General features: G+C 47.7%; 1 protein-coding gene across 6 annotated transcripts in view; it reads left to right on the plus strand.

Annotated features, from left to right (window-relative positions):
• Positions 1 to 1,833: 1,833 nt before the first annotated feature.
• The window catches only part of LOC147626957 (uncharacterized), a 33,909-nt gene continuing 16,111 nt past the window's right edge, over positions 1,834 to 19,631 (plus strand). For all 6 annotated transcript variants that reach the window (XM_086815513.1, XM_086815511.1, XM_086815512.1 and 3 more), the window contains exons 1-6: positions 1,834 to 2,081; positions 17,347 to 17,537; positions 17,777 to 17,907; positions 18,016 to 18,197; positions 18,455 to 18,578; positions 18,780 to 19,025. In XM_086815513.1, coding sequence (XP_086671639.1) covers positions 17,384 to 17,537; positions 17,777 to 17,907; positions 18,016 to 18,197; positions 18,455 to 18,578; positions 18,780 to 19,025 — 837 coding nt within the window. In that variant the 5' untranslated portion in view covers positions 1,834 to 2,081; positions 17,347 to 17,383. The remainder of the gene's footprint in view (positions 2,082 to 17,346; positions 17,538 to 17,776; positions 17,908 to 18,015; positions 18,198 to 18,454; positions 18,579 to 18,779; positions 19,026 to 19,631) is intronic.

The raw sequence follows: 19,631 nt of genomic DNA on the forward strand, positions 1-19,631 counted from the left end.
GACTGCTAAACATGCTTGGAATGCACTTGCATCATGTACCACGTATATAATGAAGCATATGTTGCTTATCTACGCAAGCAATTAGAGTTAGAGCATATGAATGAGGGAGACTCCATACAGAGTTTTCTTACCAAAATCAAGGATTTTAAGGAGTAGTTGGCCAATGTTGTTGAACTATATGACAATTAATTGGTGCCTACTATCTTGAATGCATTGTCGGACTCATTATCAAAGTTTTACTTCTACCATTAGACTCATGTGATGAAAGGTAATCCAAAAATGTGTGTGTGTGTGTGTGTGTGTGTATGAGAGAGAGAGAGAGAGAGAGAGAGAGAGAGAGAGAGAGAGAGAGTATCTATGTCTTAAAAGGCCACAATGGAACATGCAACTACAAAAATACAATACATGTACAATTCGTAACATCACCTAGGAGATGTAAGAAAAAAGGCATATACAATTTGTAACATCACCAAGGAAATGTTAGAAAAAATTGTGAAGCACTAGCAGGTTTTGGCCATATCCTCTTGTGTCATAGTTGCTATAATGCTAACGAGGAATCCCATCTTTTGAGGCCATAGACAGTGAACCGTTGATTGCCCATAAAACATATCCATGATTTTTATCAACCATAGCTAGCTATGTGGTTAGTCCTTGTTGTTTCAATGATCTCCTTCAAAGTATGGAGCTACCTCCACAAACCATGGGTCTAGACATTGTGAGTCTTCAATGAGAGCAAGACACAAAGCATTGACGGAGACAAAGAGACAGAGAGAGAAAGCACCCAAGGATAATAGCACTAACGAAATCCTCAAGAACCCTCCAGAATCCTCCTTTAAAATCACCTCAAGACCCTAAAAAACATCACGTTAACACCCTCTACATAACTAAGGTTCTCCACAACCTAACGAACTAATTAATTGAAAACAAAATTTGGCACCCATATTAATAAGGCTGACTTCAGAACACTTTATTATTGTAAGGTTAGCGGATTCTCCATGCTCTTCGCCACTAGCCCCTTCGTTTTCACAGCTGCTTCGCCACCATCTTTCCTTGCGCCCTCCGACAATACGACCTCGCCGGCCTTCTCGTTGGCTACTTTCACCATGTCCTCTATCATTCTCCTCAGCCTGATGGGCGTGCAATCTCTGAGCGCCCTCTGAGACTATAACGTTGAATTTTTCCTGCGCTTGTAGGAGCGGATCTACCAACGTACGCCTTTCGCCATGTCATCGGATGTCTCTCTCCCTTCCTCAGTCATGCCTTCTCCTTCACGCCCTCAACCATGTCGTTGGACTTCTCCTTCACGCCCTCAACCATGTTGTTGGACTTCTCCTTCATGCCCTCCACCATGTCGTTGGACTTCTCTCTCCTTTCCTTAGTCATGCCTGAGGAGCTCTCCCGCACACCTTCCGTTCGTTCTTCTTTGACAATGTGCGCCTTCGCAAATGGTCTGTGCCCCCTCTCGAGCCTCCTCCGCTGCCTCCTTTGTGGCTTCTTTGGCATGGGCCATGTGAACTTGAAGTTTCAACGCCCCTCTCCAACATACACGTGCGCGAGGCAAGTCGTGGTCAACTTACTAAAAAAAATCAGTTCAATCCGCCGTAAATGGATTTGAATTTTTTTTTTCTGAAAATAAAATAGGCCTTTTAAACCTTTCATTTTCCCGAGGTTAAACAAAACAAGGTTTTAGAACACCAGAATTATTTATTTCAAAAAAACATTTTGGGTGCATATTAGTACAACTAGGTTTAGTCAACGGTTGGGTTGAAAACTTAACCTTAGAAATGTGATTAAATAAATCACAGCCGCCCACAAATTGGACCATCTTGGGCGCCCGCCTTGGCTGCAAACCACAGCAGCAGTGTGGAGCTTTGGAGGGTTTTCGTGTGAACACCAGGGTCGAAAGCGATTTTTGCCGCCTCCCAGCCATGCAGTCCAAGCTATTCCGTGTACATTTTAGGCACAGAAAGCCCTCGTGTTCATCTGTTGTTTGAAGGGCTGCAAGGGAAACCCTGTTGTTTGTACCTCGCCTTCTCTGCTCTCTTCAGCACACTTTGGAAAAAGAAAAGGTCTTATCACAGGTTAGTGATCCTTTCACCATGATTTAGCTTCTTCCATAATCCAGCTTAATGGTCAGTTTAAGATAATGTGCATAAAGTTTTGAGTTACTACTCTGATTAGCTTGCCATCTCAGGTGAAATGACCTTTCACGATGATTCTGCTTAATATTTGCATCATTATATTCATCGTTTAAGCTTAATTTGATTCATCATGCACAGCTTGAGGTCATGGATGACGTAAAGATTACGTTAAATGATCTGTTAAACTCAGGTTAATGGAAGTCATAGATAATGTAAACTGCTCAGATTAATTGATTCTTAATACTCTATTGGCTCACTTTAACAGTTAAGATCAAGTTAATGATTCTTTAAGCTGGCTCGCACATATATTAGGATAAATAATCTGGTAACTTAAGTCAATTACCTGTGTTGTCCTCAATACTCCATCAGAAAATGTAATATTCACTGTCAAGTTACCATTCACGACCAAGTTAACTGATCCTTTAACCTTAATCACTTAGAGATTAGGTTAAATGATCTGGTAACTTAATCTGTAAACCTAGGTCATTTGATCATGCAAAATCAATAGTTATGCTCGGGTTGATTGATCCATCAGTAAATTTCTTATTTACGTTTGAGTAAATTGATTATATAAAGCTTTCAGTCATGGATATCACACAAAGATCTTTTCAAATGGTCATATAGACCTTGATTAGTTGATCACTAAACCTAGGCTTATTGATTATGCATTTCAGTTTAAATTAATTGATCCTTAATATTGTGATCAAGTCAATTGATCAAAAAAGTTCGGTTAAGTGGTCATAGATGACATTATAATAATTTGGCTTGTTGATGATGAAAACCAAGGTTATTTGCTCATGTAAATTATTTGATTATGTGAAGTGATCATATAAACCAAGGTTAATTGATCCTCAACCTAAATTTATCATTTAAGCTCAACTTCAATTATTACACAAAGTTTAAAGTAATAGATCACATGAACATTAGGCTTGGATCATGTGATGCTTGGGTTGTTCCAATTCAACCTCAAGTTATACATATACATATGTGTATATATAATATGCATATAGATATACATGTCAGAATATGCAATGGAGATGATGACCAAATCTGAGAACACAAGAGCAAGCACAGTGCAGAAAATAGGCAGCAATGGAGAAGGAGAGAGAGAGAGGTGTGTAACTCTGCTCTATATACACAAGAAAATCCCGAATAAAATGATACAACGGCATGGGGCAATGGGGCCATTTTATATGGCCCCAAGCATGTAGTCGGCCTGTAGAAAAGGCAGCCGACTGACCAGCCAAATCCACCAGTTGGCCAGCTGTACACAGTCGGCCAGCATACATGAGAGGTTAGGGACCAGAGGGAGCAGTTGGCCTGCATCCAGGACACCCTGAAGATGAACACATGCAGTCGGCCAGCTACTGGGTCCTCCTGCCATCGCAGGGCAACCACCCAAGCCATGGAAAAATAGGGAAAAATGGAGAAAAAATATGGAGAGTGGGGAAAAACGAGAAAACACCTAATAAGGGTGGGCACACCCACAACAGAGGCCCTGGTGTATATGTATAGACAGGAGATGACTTCTAACACCCCCTCTCAGATCCTGGCTGTGAAACCAACCCTAGGGAGCTGGAGTGCCGCCGGAGCAAAGCCTGAGATAGCGACTTCGTGAAGAGGTCCACCACACTGACCTCCGTTGAACAGAACTCTAGCAAGATGTCATCAGCAACGATCTTTTCATGAACAAAGTGCCTCTGGATGACCGTGGGTTCCACTAGTGGAAACCCAATCCTGCCAAGTAACCTCTGCAACCTCACCACCTCACAAGCAGCACCACAAGCAGCCCGGTACGCTGCCTCTTACCGCTCCATAATACTGCTCCTGAGCCTGAAGTAGATCTCCTCGTGTCTGGATCTCCTCCCCAATCTGAGTCACTCCAACCGTGGAGTCAGACTCCATCCATCAATCCCCCTCCTGTGTAAAAGAGTCCAAGATCCTTCACATGCTGCAGAAACCACAAGATACGCAATCCTGCCTCCCAAAGAGTCCTCTGCAAACATGAGCTCAATAGCCTCATCAAGAAGCTGCCGTCCAATCTGGTATCCTTCAACCAAATCAATGAACCATTCTGCTTCCGAGCAAAAGAGGCATCATATTGCTCACAAGGATCAACACTTGTTACGGTGGGATGCCAAGTCCTGGAAACCTGCTGAAGACCACTCAAGGCCTTCTGAAACCTGTAAACCACCCCCTCTGAATCCGGAACCACAAAGCCTTGAGAACGTGCAACATCCACCTCCTTCTTCAAGTAATTAACTACCACCTGCCTGGCTTTCCAAGAGGTCCCCGTGGAAAGAACTTCCTCAACGATAGGAATTTCTTTGTCCCGAATGCTATGAGACATCAGAGCATAGGTTACCTGTAAAGTTTCCTCTGACTGACGAACACAACAACGATGAAATCAGCAAGGTCATATGACTCCAGAACAGATTCCATCATAACCTTCCATATGCCGTAGTTGTTCCCGTCCAACTGACAGTCCACCGGGAACGTGGGGAGTGTAGGGATCTTCACATGCTTCTCAGCCATCTCTAGTAAATCTGCCATTGCGGGGATGTAACTGAAAAGGGTGGGTTGGTGGGAAAAAGAAGAACTTACACCTGCAAGTGGCTGTCCAGCAAATCAGCCCGCCTTCCTCTTGCTTCTCCTCTTCCCCGAACAGTCCAGAACAGTCCACCAATCAGCAACACAACAATCCCCCTCTTTCTCACACAATTCCCAAGATCTATCAAGAGCCTAGAGCTCTGATACCATGTCAGAATATGCAACGGAGATGATGACCAAATTTGAGAACACAAGAGCAAGCAGAGTGCAGAAAATAGACAGCAATGGAGAAGGAGAGAGAGAGGCGTGTAACTCTGCTCTATATACACAAGAAGATCCCGAATAAAATGATACAATGGCATGGGGCAATAGGGCCATTTTATATGGCCCCAAGCATGCAGTCGGCCTGTAGAAAAGGCAGCCGACTGGACCTGAATCTCCACGACCACCCAAATCCACCAGTCGACTAGCATACATGAGAGGTCAGGGACCAGAGGGAGCAGTCGGCCTGCATCCCAGGACACTGTGAAGATGAACACATGTAGTCAGCTAGCTACTGGGTCCTCCTGCCATCACAGGAGGGCAACCACCCAAGCCATGGAAAAATAGTGAAAAATGGAGAGTGGGGAAAAATGAGAAAACACCTAATAAGGCGGGCACATCACAACAGAGGCCCTGGTGTATATGTATAGACAGGAGATGACTTCTAACAACACACACACACACACACACACACACACACACACACACACATATGTACATATGTATACATGTGTATATATGTATACATACATACATACATACATATGTATGTATGTATGTACATACACACATATGCATACATACATACACATACACACACATACATACATACACATCATACCTACACACACACACACACACACACACACACACACACACACATATATATGCATATGCATATACATATATATGTATATATGTATATATATACGGTTATAAATTTCCCTTTGGCCATCTGTCTGTGGGTGAAATGCACTAGAAAAGTTTAATTTAGTACCAAAATTTTGGCCTGGCCGTCTGTCTGTGGGTCACTCCAATGTGCACTTGGCATTGTCTGAATCTAGCACAATGCTTGATGGTTGGTACGAACCTCAAATTCTCGGCCATAAAGGAAATGCTTCCAATGTTTCAGGGCTTGAATCACTGCAAGGAGTTCCCAATCATAGATCGAGTAATTCTTTTCTGTGGGTAGTAACTTACTAGTTACTGGATGGCCATTCTGTTGTAAAACATCTCCAATCGCGATGTTACCCACATCGGTGATTAGTTGGAACGACTCATCCCACAAGGCTAGCGCTACACAAGGAGCCTTTGAAAAAGCCAGCTTGAGGTCCTTGAATGCCTCCAAAGCTCATGGAGTCATTCCGATCCGCTGCCTTCTAGTCTTGACACCCTTAAGAAGATTTGTAAGATTCGCCGAGAGGTCCTAGAACTTGTCAATGTGGGTGGAATATGCCTGGCATATGCCCACAAATGACCAAATATCATAAGCTATCTGCGGTATCTCCCAATTGACTAGCTTAGCCACTTTGGCCGGGTCAAGTCAAATGCCCTTGGCACTAATTATGTATCCAGGGAGTGAACCTTGAATAGATAAAACTCCAACTTTTTCTCATTGACATAGAGCTCGTTGCTTTCGTGCAACTTCAAAACCTTCTCTACATCAATGTCATGTTGCTCTTCCATAGTTGAAAATACAAGTATGTCATCCAAAAATATGAACATACACTTGCCAATTAAGTCTCGGAATGTCCGCATCATCATGCGGTTGAATGTGGCTGGGGCATTTGTCAAGCCAAAAGGCATGACCACAAATTCATAGTGGGCACGTTCCGTACGAAAGGCTATCTTGGGGATGTTCCCCTCAACAATCCGCATCGGGTGGCACACCCACTCTTCAAATCTAGTCTCGAGAACACCTTGGTCCCATTTAGCCTCTCTAAACTGTAATCTATCCGAGGCATCGGGAACTTACTTTTTATGGTGGTCAGCTTATTGAGTGCACGACAATCAACATACAATCTGGAAGAACCATCCTTTTTTCTGACAAATACAATTGGTGCTTCAAAAGGCGACACACTAGCGCATATGAAGCTAGCCTACAGTAGCTCTTGGAGTTGGCGGTCCAACTCCGATTTCATTGCCTTGGACAGGCAGTATGGAAACTTGCTTGGGGGATCCGATCCTGGGAGGTCTATCTCGTGGTTCTCCAGTCTAGACGGAGGGAGCTGGGGAGAGAGATTGTATTGAAGAAAAATCTTCTAGAACTTGTCATGGAGAGCCTGGTACTTCTCGCAAGCATTGGGCACCGTCTGGTGAGCCTGGATATAAATCACTGCACATCGTGTGCCTTTCCGTATTTCTCGTTTAGCTTGCATGTGGCTTATGAGAGGAAAGTTCGGGATCCCTAGCTCACATTTAATGATTATTGGGACTTTGGACACATTCTGGGTAATCCGAAAAGTGTGCCTATCCCAATCAATGTATGGCTGGAACTTGTGAAACCATTGAATTTCCAAAATAATGTCTGCTCCTACAAGAGGGACAACCATAAAATCTTGCACAAACACTATGCCCTGAATCACTAGTTTAGCACCTTGAGCTTTAAAGTTGATGCTCGTCGTCATGCCTGTTCTAAATCCCTCTACCTTCTTGTTTACCGAAGTCGACAAAAACCGGGCTTGCCGAGCGGGGTGTTTCGTGACAACCACATCCTTCGTGTTGCTGCTGTCAAACAAGACGACGACTCTGTGGTGGCCACCTATGTAGCCAAACATCTTGAGTAGTTCATTGCACTCATACTCTTGGTCTTGGTCACCCTTTTGCTTATCTTCGAGCTCTCGGCCGATGATTACACCAATCAGAGAGCTGTGGTCTGAAGGACTAGAGGCGACCGCTGGGGTCTGTGAGAGCGGGGCTCACCATGGAAGCCGTGGAGATCGGGGTGGGAGTCTGGGGAGTGGTAGTCTTCTTTGGACAATCCTTAGAAGTGTATTCTTTTGTATGACAAAAGAAACACCTACCCTCCTCCTTGTACTGAGTTGTTTCTTCTGGGCTTAGCCATCCATTGGTCTTGTTTGCTTGAGCTTTTTGGTTTTGGAGTAAGCTTGGGCACATTAGTCGAGTTCTTGGAGCTAGAGGCTCCCGTGCTCTATCCTGGAGAGGCCCCGTCTAGTTTTGGCCTTTTTTCCCTGAGGCGGGTGCCTTGGGAGTGGAAGGTTGGAAAGTCTTGGGCTTTCCTCTATTGTACTTCATCTCAGCACTCTACGCAAGCGAGAGTGCATCCTTGAAGGTGGCTGGTTGAAACATACGCTTTTTCCACTGGATTTGTGTGTCAAGGCCACAGATGAACTTTCCTTTCTTGTCCTTATTAGAAATGCCTAATTGCAAACATAAGTTTGAAATTTTGTTGGTAAACTACAAGACTGGTTACGTGTTTTGATGCGAACCCCTGAACTTGTCTTCGAGTCGCTCAAGGTAATGGGGCGGTAGAAACAGCCGCTTAAGATCTAAGATGAATTCGTCCCAGATATAATCTGTCACACCAAAGTTGGTGTGGGCATGAGTCCACTGAGTCCACCATGGAATGGCCTCACCCTCTAAATACCAACTAGCCAAGATCACTCTGTTAGTATCATTTTTTTTAAGAGCAGCAAAATAAGCTTCAAATTGATGCAACCAGGATTAAAGGGTTGTGGGGTCGAGTTTACCATTATACTTACTGAACTTCATCCTCTCAGGAGGATGACTCAAGGAAGAAGCTAGTGTTGCTCGTGTCTAAAGGCGCAAGAAATGTTTCATGCTTCACTCGTCGCCTGGCGTCTTCTTGGGTGGTAGCACGAGATGCTGCCACACCGTGCACGGTCTTCCATCAATCGAATCTCCAATGCTCGCATCTGCAACTCTTGTAGTGAACTCGGCTACGGTAGTAACCCTTCAAGAGGGTTACCCGGATGAGGATCTGCTATCAAATTTTGGGAAACAGAGGGAGAAAGAGAAGGAGACGGAGAAAAAGGGACTGGAGTATGGGTTCTTTCTTCTAGGGCCAAGATTTGCACCTTCTGCTCTTCCAACTTGGTGTTCTGGTTTGTGAGTGCTCGCATCATCGTCTGGAACATCTCATACTCATGTCTACCATCCTCGAAGGATTGCCTGGTGCTTCTTGTTCCAGAGTTCTTTGTTCTTTCTCGTCGTCGAATTTCGCCATAGTGGGAATATGCACTTCCTTTTTGGAATGCAACAAAACCATCCACTATGCGTGTGGGAGACTTTCCGGAGTCTAAAAACCAACTGTCCTTCAAGGGACAGGAGTCACACTGAAAGGGGAGGTCCTCTAGAGTCTGTCACGTGCGTCCCACACTTGGATGCCACGTAGACATATCTGAACAAGAAGGTGCGATACTTGGAGTGTAAACTGGTCCCATGTGAACCCAGTCTGGGACGAGTCAACGAGGGTTCCACTCTATGCGTCCGAGGTCAGGTGTGCATTGTCTTGCACATGAAGCAGTGCCAGTCCGTAACGTGAGTCTCCCTTTGGAATGATGTCAGATGATTTGTGTACTTGGTTTGCAATTGGGTGCCGGACATCTGCAAATCCATGTAGGTTTGCATGCAGAATAGGGGCCAGCCCATAGGGCTACCCCAGAGCTGAGCCTAAGGCTCATGTAGTGGGCATGGGGAGGTTTAGAACTACCCCATGGGGCCAGGAGGGCCCCATGCTGTGCCCACCAGCCCTAGCTTGGGCTGGGCAGGCTGTCGGCCAGCCCTAGGGGCCCTGGCCTGGCAGCCAACAGGGCCATGAGCCCTGCCCAGCCAGTCGGCTGCATGTGGGGCAGCCCCACACTTCATGTGCGTGGCTGCCCAGCAGCCCAGACAAATGCGCATAATGGCCAGCCTTTCATAGGTGTGAAAATGATGGTTTTTTTAGCATTAAATGCTATTTGCTGCTGGTCGTGAGCTTTTTCAGCAAACCGACTCCAGTAGAACTGGCCGATCAGCAACCTGAGGGGTATATAAAGCCCAGCCATAATTCAGGTCAAGCATCTCATTATTCACGAAGGGTTGACGTGTTCCAAGGGCCAGGACAGCCAAGGAGAGTGCTCCAACCAAGTTGAACATTGCAAGTCAAAATTCAGTCTTTATTTTCTGATTTACATCATTCTAATAAAGCAAATACACCATTCATGGTGGGGGCCCTACAGAGGGTATTTGGGACCCAATACTGTGTCCTCTTCTCCCTCTCTCTCTCTCTCTCTCTATCTATCTATCTATATATATATATATATATATATATTCTGCACATCTACTTCAGCATTGTGCATTATTTTCGTCGTGAATGATTGCCGAATTCTGATCATTGAAGTTACCAATTCGACCACGAAGCTTTCGCATGTTACAGTCTAGAAACCAACCAAACAAGTGAAAAAAAATTGCTTTTTTTTTTTTTCTGGTTCTGGCTGAATCTTCACACTTGAAGAAGGCTCTGATACCAATGTAGCACGCGGAAGCTTGATGAATAGAATTCAGCAATCTTTTGAAGATAATGCACAAGATAGAGAGAAATGTGTAGAAATATAAAGAGAGAGAGAGAGAGAGAAAGAAAGAAAGAAAGTTGTATTAACGTCTTCAAAAGGCCAAAATGACCTATGAGACCAAAAGGCTACATCATATCCATGAGGTACATCATCTTGGGTACAAAATAGTAATAAAGAAAAATAACAAAAATCTAGAACTATAAAATTTGATCTAGGTACATAAGGAGAGACCTCTCATATCACCCTAATACATCCCTCATGGGCCACTGTGACATGGTGCTCAAGGTGGTAAAACTGAGCTGGCGTGAGGTCTTGCGATGATGGGAGATGATGGCTTGGATCCTCTTGTGGTGGCGTGGGTGCAGGCGAGGGCCATGGGGTCTGGGGCATCCAGCTCTGCATAACTCAGTGGCTCTATCGAGTGTCACATCTCTCGGCCGAGCTCTTGCACTAGCCTGTGGTTTGGGTATGATGGGTGGATCGGCCCTCGGAGTGCTGGTATGGAAGAAGTCGGTGAGAGCTCTCTGTGTTGGTCCTCGAGCAAGTACAACTGACGTGGATCTCACTAAGGACTCCCTGTGTCTACGCAGCTCTAGAAGAAAAAGTCCCAGGCATCTCTGATCTGGGAAGTCCATAATCTTTGAAAGTGGTCCGAACCCAGCTCGGAAGAGGCAGTGGAACCTGACCCGAATCTCATAGTATACAGGACATCGACATATGTAATGATCTTCTTTCTCGGGCTCTATGTGATAGAGTTGGCATATCCTGTCCTCTGGTGCGGCCGCCCTGGGCCCATATCTGGCAGTCTCCACTCTCAGCTGGTGGGATGAGGTACGGATCTGGCCAATCGCACATCTCACCCCAAAGGATAGGTGTGTGTCCATGTAGCGTGGGGCGGATGATGAAACCATCCTCTATCAAGCATAGGAGGTGATCTTTGTAGAAGGCCATCTTCGTCCCTAGTGGACGACTAGGTGAACTCCATGTCCTCTGATTATCCAATCTGACAATGTCCTTCCTAATAACCCTGTTCTACTCTGTGTGGCTAAGAGCAAATGACGGGGCCTCTATGCTGTACTGGAACAGGGGGAGTGCCTCCATCTGCATACCGTGCATGCCAAACCAAGTGCCTACTTGTGCATACCAGCACTCTGTATGTCAACTGTCTCGAGGACTCTAGGGCTAGCTGGGGGTATCTATCTAGTGGAAGCTCCAATAGCCTGTGCCAGTATGTCATTGTTTGGAATAGAGCCTCTTGTCACTATTGGCGCACATTCTCATGTGGCACTGATCATGCGTGAGATCATCACCACTAGGGACCTCTCCATCGGCTTCCACCCATCATATACCTCCTCTGTATCTGTCGGCTGGCTCTCTCCTTTGTCTCCTCTTGTGGTATAAGTTGGGACCCCAGATGGGGGTACCATACAGTAGTGCAGGTGTAACTAGAGTATCAAATAGCCAAAGCTTTGTCCTCGGCTCTTGAAACTGTATTTGTGAGCATTGCCTCTCTAGGGAGCCAAGGGCTGCATATCCCCTCATCAAACAAGCTCTCCACTGTATGTGAACTGTATTGCATATCTACTTATCCACTGTGAGGAGGTGTTAAAGATCATGACCTTGGTCTTTCCAAGGTTCACAGTGAGGTCTCGGTCCTCGCAAAAGGCCCGTAATGCATCCAAATGCCTATGCAGCCCCTGTGGTGAATCAGAAATAAGAACAATATCATCTGCATACAAGAGGATCGGTATCAAGACTCCTGCTAAATGTGCTCCTGGGACGGTATCAAAAGCTTTGCGGAAATCTACAAAGCAGCAATATATCCGATGCCCGTGAGCTTTCCCCTCCTCTATGATCCCCCGTAGTGTAAAGATATGATCTAGTGTGGAGTGCCCTCTCTTGAAGCCTGCCTGCCGCGGTGCTCTGAGTCTCTGCTCCTCGGACCATCTACTAAGCTCATGCTCCAAAATCGAACGATAAATCTTGGCCAAGGTGCGACCAATCATGAAGCCCTCACATAGAGCCTTGTTAAACATGTGAACCAGTAAAGGGGCTAGCATGTCCCTAGCATGAGAGAAATGCTCGGTGAGGAGTCCATCATGATCCTGTACTCTCCCAGTCTGCATCCTGTCAATAGCCTCTCTCACCATGCTGAGGTGAAAGACGGAAGAGTGTGGGGGACGAGGTTCGGGTGGATGGGGGAGAGGTGGCTGCTCGGGGGCATGGTAGAGAGAGGTGGCACAGGTGTGCCAGGTGCCGGGTGAAGTAATAGGAGTTGGCAGGCAATGATCCTGGAAGACCCTCTAGGCCTCCTTACAGTCCCTCCCAAGAAATAGCTGGTACAGCTCCTGCTCAAGCCTGGCTAGGTAGGCTCTCTTCTTTCTCTGTGTGAGACGAGATCACTCGGGCCTGCTGGTGAGTGGTGGATCCTAGCGCCACCTCCCGTTGTAGATGGCATTGGGTATCACGACATTCCTCGTCGTACCAGCTATTCTGTGGGATAGTCCCTCTTGGTGATTTAGGGGTGGCCCTAGAGTGCGGGAAGGCTATTGCAGTGGATGTATGGAGGGTGGCTGAGAGGTGTGTGATAAACTCATCAAGTGGGATGTTGGGGTTGAGGTCGGAGAGGATGCGGTAGACGTGATCAGAATAGATGGAAGAGGTCTCTCTAGTGAAGTGGTATCTCGGGCGGTGATGGGACAAAGCAGGTGGTTGGGTGGTGTGTCGGCATGTGAGGGAGAAGGCCAGGTATGCATGGTCGGCTGCAACACCGATGGGGCGAGGCGAGATGGTAAACTCCGGAATGAGTGGGATCATAGAGAGGGATCCCATTAGATAGTCCACTGTACTGGCTCCATGTCTGAAGGGGTAGGAGGTGAAGGAGTTGGATCCAGGCCATCTGGCTAGGCCATTATAAATGGCTAGCCTATGAGCCCTGCCGAGGGCTAAGAGATACTCTCCATAGTTTGTGCGGGCTGTTGTATCCTGTGATGTCCGCTCCAGATCCATACCCACTGTGTTAATCTCCTGGTACATAGGATCATCTGTCTCAAAGAAGGGTACCTGTGTACATGCGGTGCGGGCATTGAAGTCTCCAGCTAGGAGGATGTCTCATAGACTGGAAAACTTCATAATGTCATCATAAAGGGGCAGGTACGATAAAGGGGCAGGTACGAGGACTCTCCCTGGGTGGCATATTTAGAAGTGGAGGGTGCAAAGTAGCACACTGCAAGGTAGATGTCTCGGGCCCTCTCTGTCTGGATCCTCACTCACAAAAACTGTGCAGCCTCATCCCGCTTGACCACCTGTATCACATGCTGAAGCTCCTCCCTGTATAGTAAAGCCACCCCTCCCAACCTGTGGGCGGTGAACAGACTCCCATCTGTACCCTCTCACCTCTGGAAGCCGACTCCCCTGACATTGATGTGTCTCTGTGTATAAGACCAAGTCTCTCCCTCTAAATGTCTCCTCGAACAGACCTGCATCTGTCCTCAAGGCGCCATTGCAGTTCCAAACCGTAATCTCTAGCTTGGTCTCATAGGTCTCGCACCATCATTGGGCACGCCGCTCGGTGATGATCACCCTCCCATCTCTGTACACTGCCCATTTCCCTGCTTTCCGTGCATCCAAGATGCGTGGCATGGACTCCCTCCGGTGTACCACCTGTGCTAGTGTGAGATTGTCTTCTAGGTAAGTCTTTTCTCCTTTTAGTGCCCGCCTTTTGGTAAGGAATGCTTGCCTTGCCTCCAACCCCGCAAACTTGAGGATGAGTGCGCGTTCCTTGGTGGTGTCTTTGCCCACCCTACATGCCTCGACGAAGGGGGTATCAAGCATTTCCAGCTTTCTGCATAGTGCTATGGCATCCTCTTTCGGCGAGGCTCCTTCCTTCCATCCCACCACTCTCACATTCAATGCCCTAATCTTCCTTCTTTTCTAATCTGATGGCCTGGCTGTCCTACTCCGTCTCATAGCCCATAGCAGGCCCTAACGAAGTCGACCAAGCAGCGGCACCCCACGTATACATACCCTCTGGAGAGAGGGGGGCCAGAATGCGCAGCATCTGCAGCCAAATCTGCTGCGCTTGAGGACAGTCCCATAGGCAATGTCTCTGTGTCTCCATAGGGTGGCCGCATCGGACGCAGGCCGCCGGAAGACCGCTATAGACAAGCGAGGTGCCAACTGCAGAGCCCCTGTGGGCGACAAGCCACTGGAAAGTCGAGATCCTGCGTGCCTGTCGACTAGCCCAGAGCCTGGTCCAAAAATCCTCCAGGAACTCCTGTGAGAGTCCCTGTAGCTGCCAATGCTCCGATGCAGCTGGAGAGACCATCCTCCTCGCTGTCAAAATATGTCGCCCCAACCGAACAGTATACTGGAAGGGGATGCATAAGGATCATGCCACTCGTACTCGCCAGGGTCCCCACTGGAGCCGGGCCAAGGGGCACGCTGCATATGCCCATATGCGCCAATCAGAGTCCATATCTGCAGGGTCTGGGTCAATATGCCACTTTCGAGAAGCGGCGGCCACTACGCGTATCCTCTGAAAAATGCACTCTGCAACCAAAGGCGACTCCACCTCCACTCTCTGAAGTCTGCCCTCATCCTGGATCTAATAGTAGAGGCATCTACCATCCTCAGTGCAAGCTCTGACAGCAATCAGGATCTCCAACTGTGTAAAGGCTCCCATCCACCGTGGGGCCACTGGCTCGAGAGGCATGAACCACTCCTCTGTGAGTGCCTCTTGAATGTCATCCCTCATAATCAGCCCCCCTCTGAAGTTACTCAGCCTCTCCACCTGGATCTCCTCTGGGAGGCTGCAGAAGGCCTGCCAGTCTCCAAAACTACGTGCTGGGCCTGCCGCCAATGGTCCCCAGGCTAGACTAGGCCGAGAACCCAGCATATGACCCTGCTCTGTGCGAACCGCTGGGCTCCAAATGAGCGGCTGTCTGGCCCGCTCCTCATCACAAGAAGGACGTCTCTGAGAGAGTCCCGGTCTCAGCAACTCCCAAGCTCGCAGGATGCTCAAGGCAAATCTGTCCTCCCATCCTCTACTGAGGCTTGTCCTCCTCATCTCTATGAAGATCCATCGTATCTCTGGTGCCCAAGTTGTTGGGGGAGCCCGAGCCTGCAGCCGTTGCAAAAGAAGCTCTTTCCAAGGCTCAACGCCCGGAAGCAGCCCCCGAACAATAAGCTTCCCCAATAAGGCTCTACTCTGATCAACTGGATCTATAATGCCCAAGCCCCCCTGGGCCAGCGGAAGTGTAATAACTGCCCAAGCGACCTTAGCCCGACTGGTTGACCATCCCGCCCAGACCAAAGAAAGTTCCTAATCAGCCTCTGTACCTGGCTGATGCAAGAGCTCGAGAAGATCCAGCAAGACGTGATGTACCACATGGTCGCTAAAAGCACCTGATTTGCCACCACCACCCTCCCAGCCAAGGATAGCCGAGCTGCACTCCAATACAAAAGCTTCTTCCGAATGCTCAGAAGAGCCATGCAGCCAAGGTCTGAAGAATGCCCGAGCGCCCCTGATGTCAAGGGGACTCATGGCTAGGACCTTGGCCACACTCTGGGCTGTCTCGAACTCGATCTGGTAGTGTCCACGGCCCAGTAGCTGAACGTCCAGGATCTTGCCCACATCTGCAAGAAGGCGGGCCTGGAGAAGATCCCGGATCTCCCCTCTGCTAGGGCGAGTGCCGACTATACGGCAGATGGTGGAATGTGCCTGGAGGCGTTCCACACCTCTGCGGCGAGGCTCGCTTCCTCTTCTGGCGAAAGAGAAAGCTTGATGGGGGTATCCTCAGCAGGGGCGGGCAAGGGGGCTGCGAGAGAGTCCCTCTCTGAGGTGGGGCGGGAGGAGCCTCCATCAGAGTCTGAAGCTGGAGCGAATGCGGAGAGTCCTGCAAGAACCGAGCTGCACACAAAGGGCGGAGGGGGAAGGCGGAAGGCAAAAAAAAACCCAGGGGGACGGAAAAAACAGAAAGAAGGGGAGGGGGGGATAAGGCGGCGAAGACAAAAAAAAAAAGACCCCGCGGGGGGGGGGGGGGGGGGGGATAAGGCGGCGAAGACAAAAAAAAAAAGACCCCGCGGGGGGGGGGGGGGGGGGGGGGGGGGGGGGGCGGAAGCAACGTGAAAAAGGGGGGGGGGAGGGGGGGAAAGAGAGGGCGACGGCTGGCGGAGGGGGGGCGGGGCGCTGAAGAAGGGAGGGGGGGCGCGAAGGAGAGGAGAGGGGGGGGGGGCGGCGGGCGCTACAGCGCTGGGGCGTGCAAGCAAACCAGGCGGGGGAGGGGGAACATACGCGAGGGCAGCGGGGGGGGGGGGGGGGGGGGGGGGGGGGGAGCAGACGCGTGGGCGGGAAGGGGGGGAGGGCGTGCAGGCAGCAGCGCGAGCAGGAGGGGGGAGCGTGAGCTTCAGCGAGCCTGTGCTCTTGTGCGAGAAGTTTAACAGAATGCTTTTTTTTTTGGATTGTGGATCTCTGGCTTTGAGGATGGGGGTGATGGTATTGGTGGACCAAGAGGGTGGAAATCCTTCACAAAGGGCTCTATTGAACATGTAGGCTAGTAGGGGCGCTAGGGTATCATTGGCATGCGAGATGTACTCGGCAGTGAGTCCCTCATGACCCTGGGCTCGCCCATTGCGTAGTCTACGAATGGCCTTGAGGACCATGCCCTTTGTGAAGAAGGTGGAGGTGGTGGGACGGGGATCTGGTGGTGGAGGTAGGGGTGGCTGATGGGGGATATGATAGAGGGAGCGTGCATAGGAGTGCCATGTGTCCGGGCAGGTGTTAGGTGTGGGAGGGCGATGTTCTCGGAGTTTCCTCCAGGCCTCTTTGCAGTTCGGCCCTAAGAAAGTCGGTATAATTCATCCTCTTTCCGAGCATAGAACTCCCATTTCTTGTGTTGGGTGAGCCATTGAGAGAGAGAGAGAGAGAGAGAGAGAGAGAGAGAGAGAGAGATAGAGATTTCTTGTGTGTGTGTGTGGGTTGGGGGGTGGGTGGGTGTGTGGAGTCCTTTGATAAATTTTAGAAGCCAAACGTAGTTTTGATAAAGTTTTTTTGATTCAGAGATGATGTGGTGATACAGTTTGACAGCCAAAACTTTGCCCAGTTGAGGTTGAAGCATGAATCAGTCACAGATGCAGGAACTTGGGAATTTGAGTGATTACTTAATATGTATAACAGCATGCTTAGTTGGGCAGCTGGTTGAAGTTCAGGTGAAAAATGGGTCTGTCTACTCAGGCATCTTCCACACAGCAAGCGCTGCAAAAGACTACGGTTGGTTTTTAACCCCATGGGCTACATAGTGAAGCATGTGTCACTCAGTGAAATATTGCATGTCATGAGTGTGCAGAGTCTAAATTGCGAGCTTCATTTCTGTTTACTTGAACTTTTGATGAGCACTTCAGATTTTTCTGCATTATTAGCACTTTGATTCACTTGTCATCTGCTGTTACATGTGATGCTTGCTTTGTTTGAACCTAATGGAGTAATTGTAGTGGTGGCTTTTGAAATAGGAGTTGTACTAAAAATGGCCCAGGATACTACTCATAGCTATTCAACTAGTGAAGTAATCCGACATGTAAGAAGACAACCTGTAAAAGCACTTATGATTCATGCCAAAGATCTTGTGCAGATTATTGCCAAGGTAGGTAGACATTCTAATGGCTGCTATCAAGGTTCTGCTCTTTTTTGTACCGTAAATGCGTGCATATTTATATCTTTTGAAGGTTAAATATCTCTCTTGCCTCTGCAGGATGTTCCTCTGAACAGAGATGTGCTGCAAAAGGACTCTGCTAGTAAAAGCCATTCAGAGCTTGTTACAGACTCATACTTATCACAGGGCCAGCATGGAGAGCTGGATCATGAACTCAAATCTTGGTCTTCAAACAAGGATAATCTAACAGCAGTGGACTTGGAAGCTGGCACCTCTAACAGGCGAGTGCTTCTACATTGGAGGGCAAGTGGAAAAAATGCATGATACTCGCAGTTAACTCGCAGTCAAATCAAGAAACACAAGTTTGCATAGGTCTTTTGGGAAAGATACATGACAGCCTCTCATTGCCATCATAGATTTAAGGACTTTGCAAGGTCTCAGTGAACCATGCAAATGAGGCATCACACGTGGGCATTGTCTTTATTCTTCAATGTGATGCAGTAAGGACTGTATTTTACAGTTTTATGATATGTCTCAGGAATTGGGACGAATTTGATGTAACCGATGAGAAAATCTATACCACAAAATTGGATACGGGCCCTGAAATGACAGAATGTGAGAGGGAAGCTTTGAGGATTGCTCACAAAATTGAACACCAGGAAGTAAAGCATTTTTATTGGGCTGAGAGTCCAATTTTTCTTTAAACTCATGAAGGACACACAGTTCTCTTTTCCCCTAAGGAATTTTAAGAGTTGGATAATCTAGTGTTATGAACTTGGGAGACGAAAAATGAGTGCAGTGCACTTCCAGGTGCTGTAAGCATCTTTAAAGGAAGGGGATTTTTTTTTCTCCCAAATTTTCAGGAAACTGGTGATGATTTGCACGAACCTTTGGAATTAATGGATAAAGAGAGCAGATCCTCTTCGGTACTGGTGCAGAGAGTGGATACTGACAAACACAGTGATGAAACTTCTGAAGAAATGTACTATGGGTTTCAACACTCAAATGAGGACACAAATATGGATGAACACAGTGAAGCAAGTCATGAAGAATCTTTGAATGATGTTGATGCCAATCTGGTGGATGAAACTCATATTGATTTGAATGAGGTAGTGTATCTTTTTTTTTTTCCGTGAAATGGTGTTTTATATTATATGTAAAAATGTACATCAGCCACATGGCTCACACAGAACCTATGGCCCCAAAAAAACCCCCACAAAAGATCCTCTAAAGGATCATGACCATGCAAACCTGTACACTAATAAGAAAGCCTCCTAGCCAAATAAGCATCCCAGATAAAAGCATCAAAGATGAGCCAGCCGAGCCGCCGTAGACCATAACGAAATAACATCTGCATCCAAATGTGAGATGAGCGAATACGAACAGGATGAGCCGTATTCACAATGTCCCACCATGAAGCCTGCACACGTGTCCGTCCATGTGACAATCCCTCCAACTCAATCAAGTCACGAGCCATGAATACCCAAGGCTGCTCCTGCAAACACATATCCTGAAAAAGCGCCCACCTACGCGCCACCATATGCAAGCGGACATCCAGTAAAGCAGCCCCACCCATTCTTTTGGGCGTCGTAATGTGATTCCAAGCTATCCATGTTTGACCCATAATATTTCCTTGCCTCTTCCACAGCATAAACCGAATGGGAGCAACCAAACAGAGAAGAAATTTGTGCGTCCAAGGTAGCAAAGGCAAAAAA

This window comes from Cibotium barometz, chromosome 21, assembly GCF_041138505.1.
Source record: "Cibotium barometz isolate CiBa-2024 chromosome 21, ASM4113850v1, whole genome shotgun sequence".
In the NCBI taxonomy this organism is placed as follows: domain Eukaryota; kingdom Viridiplantae; phylum Streptophyta; class Polypodiopsida; order Cyatheales; family Cibotiaceae; genus Cibotium; species Cibotium barometz.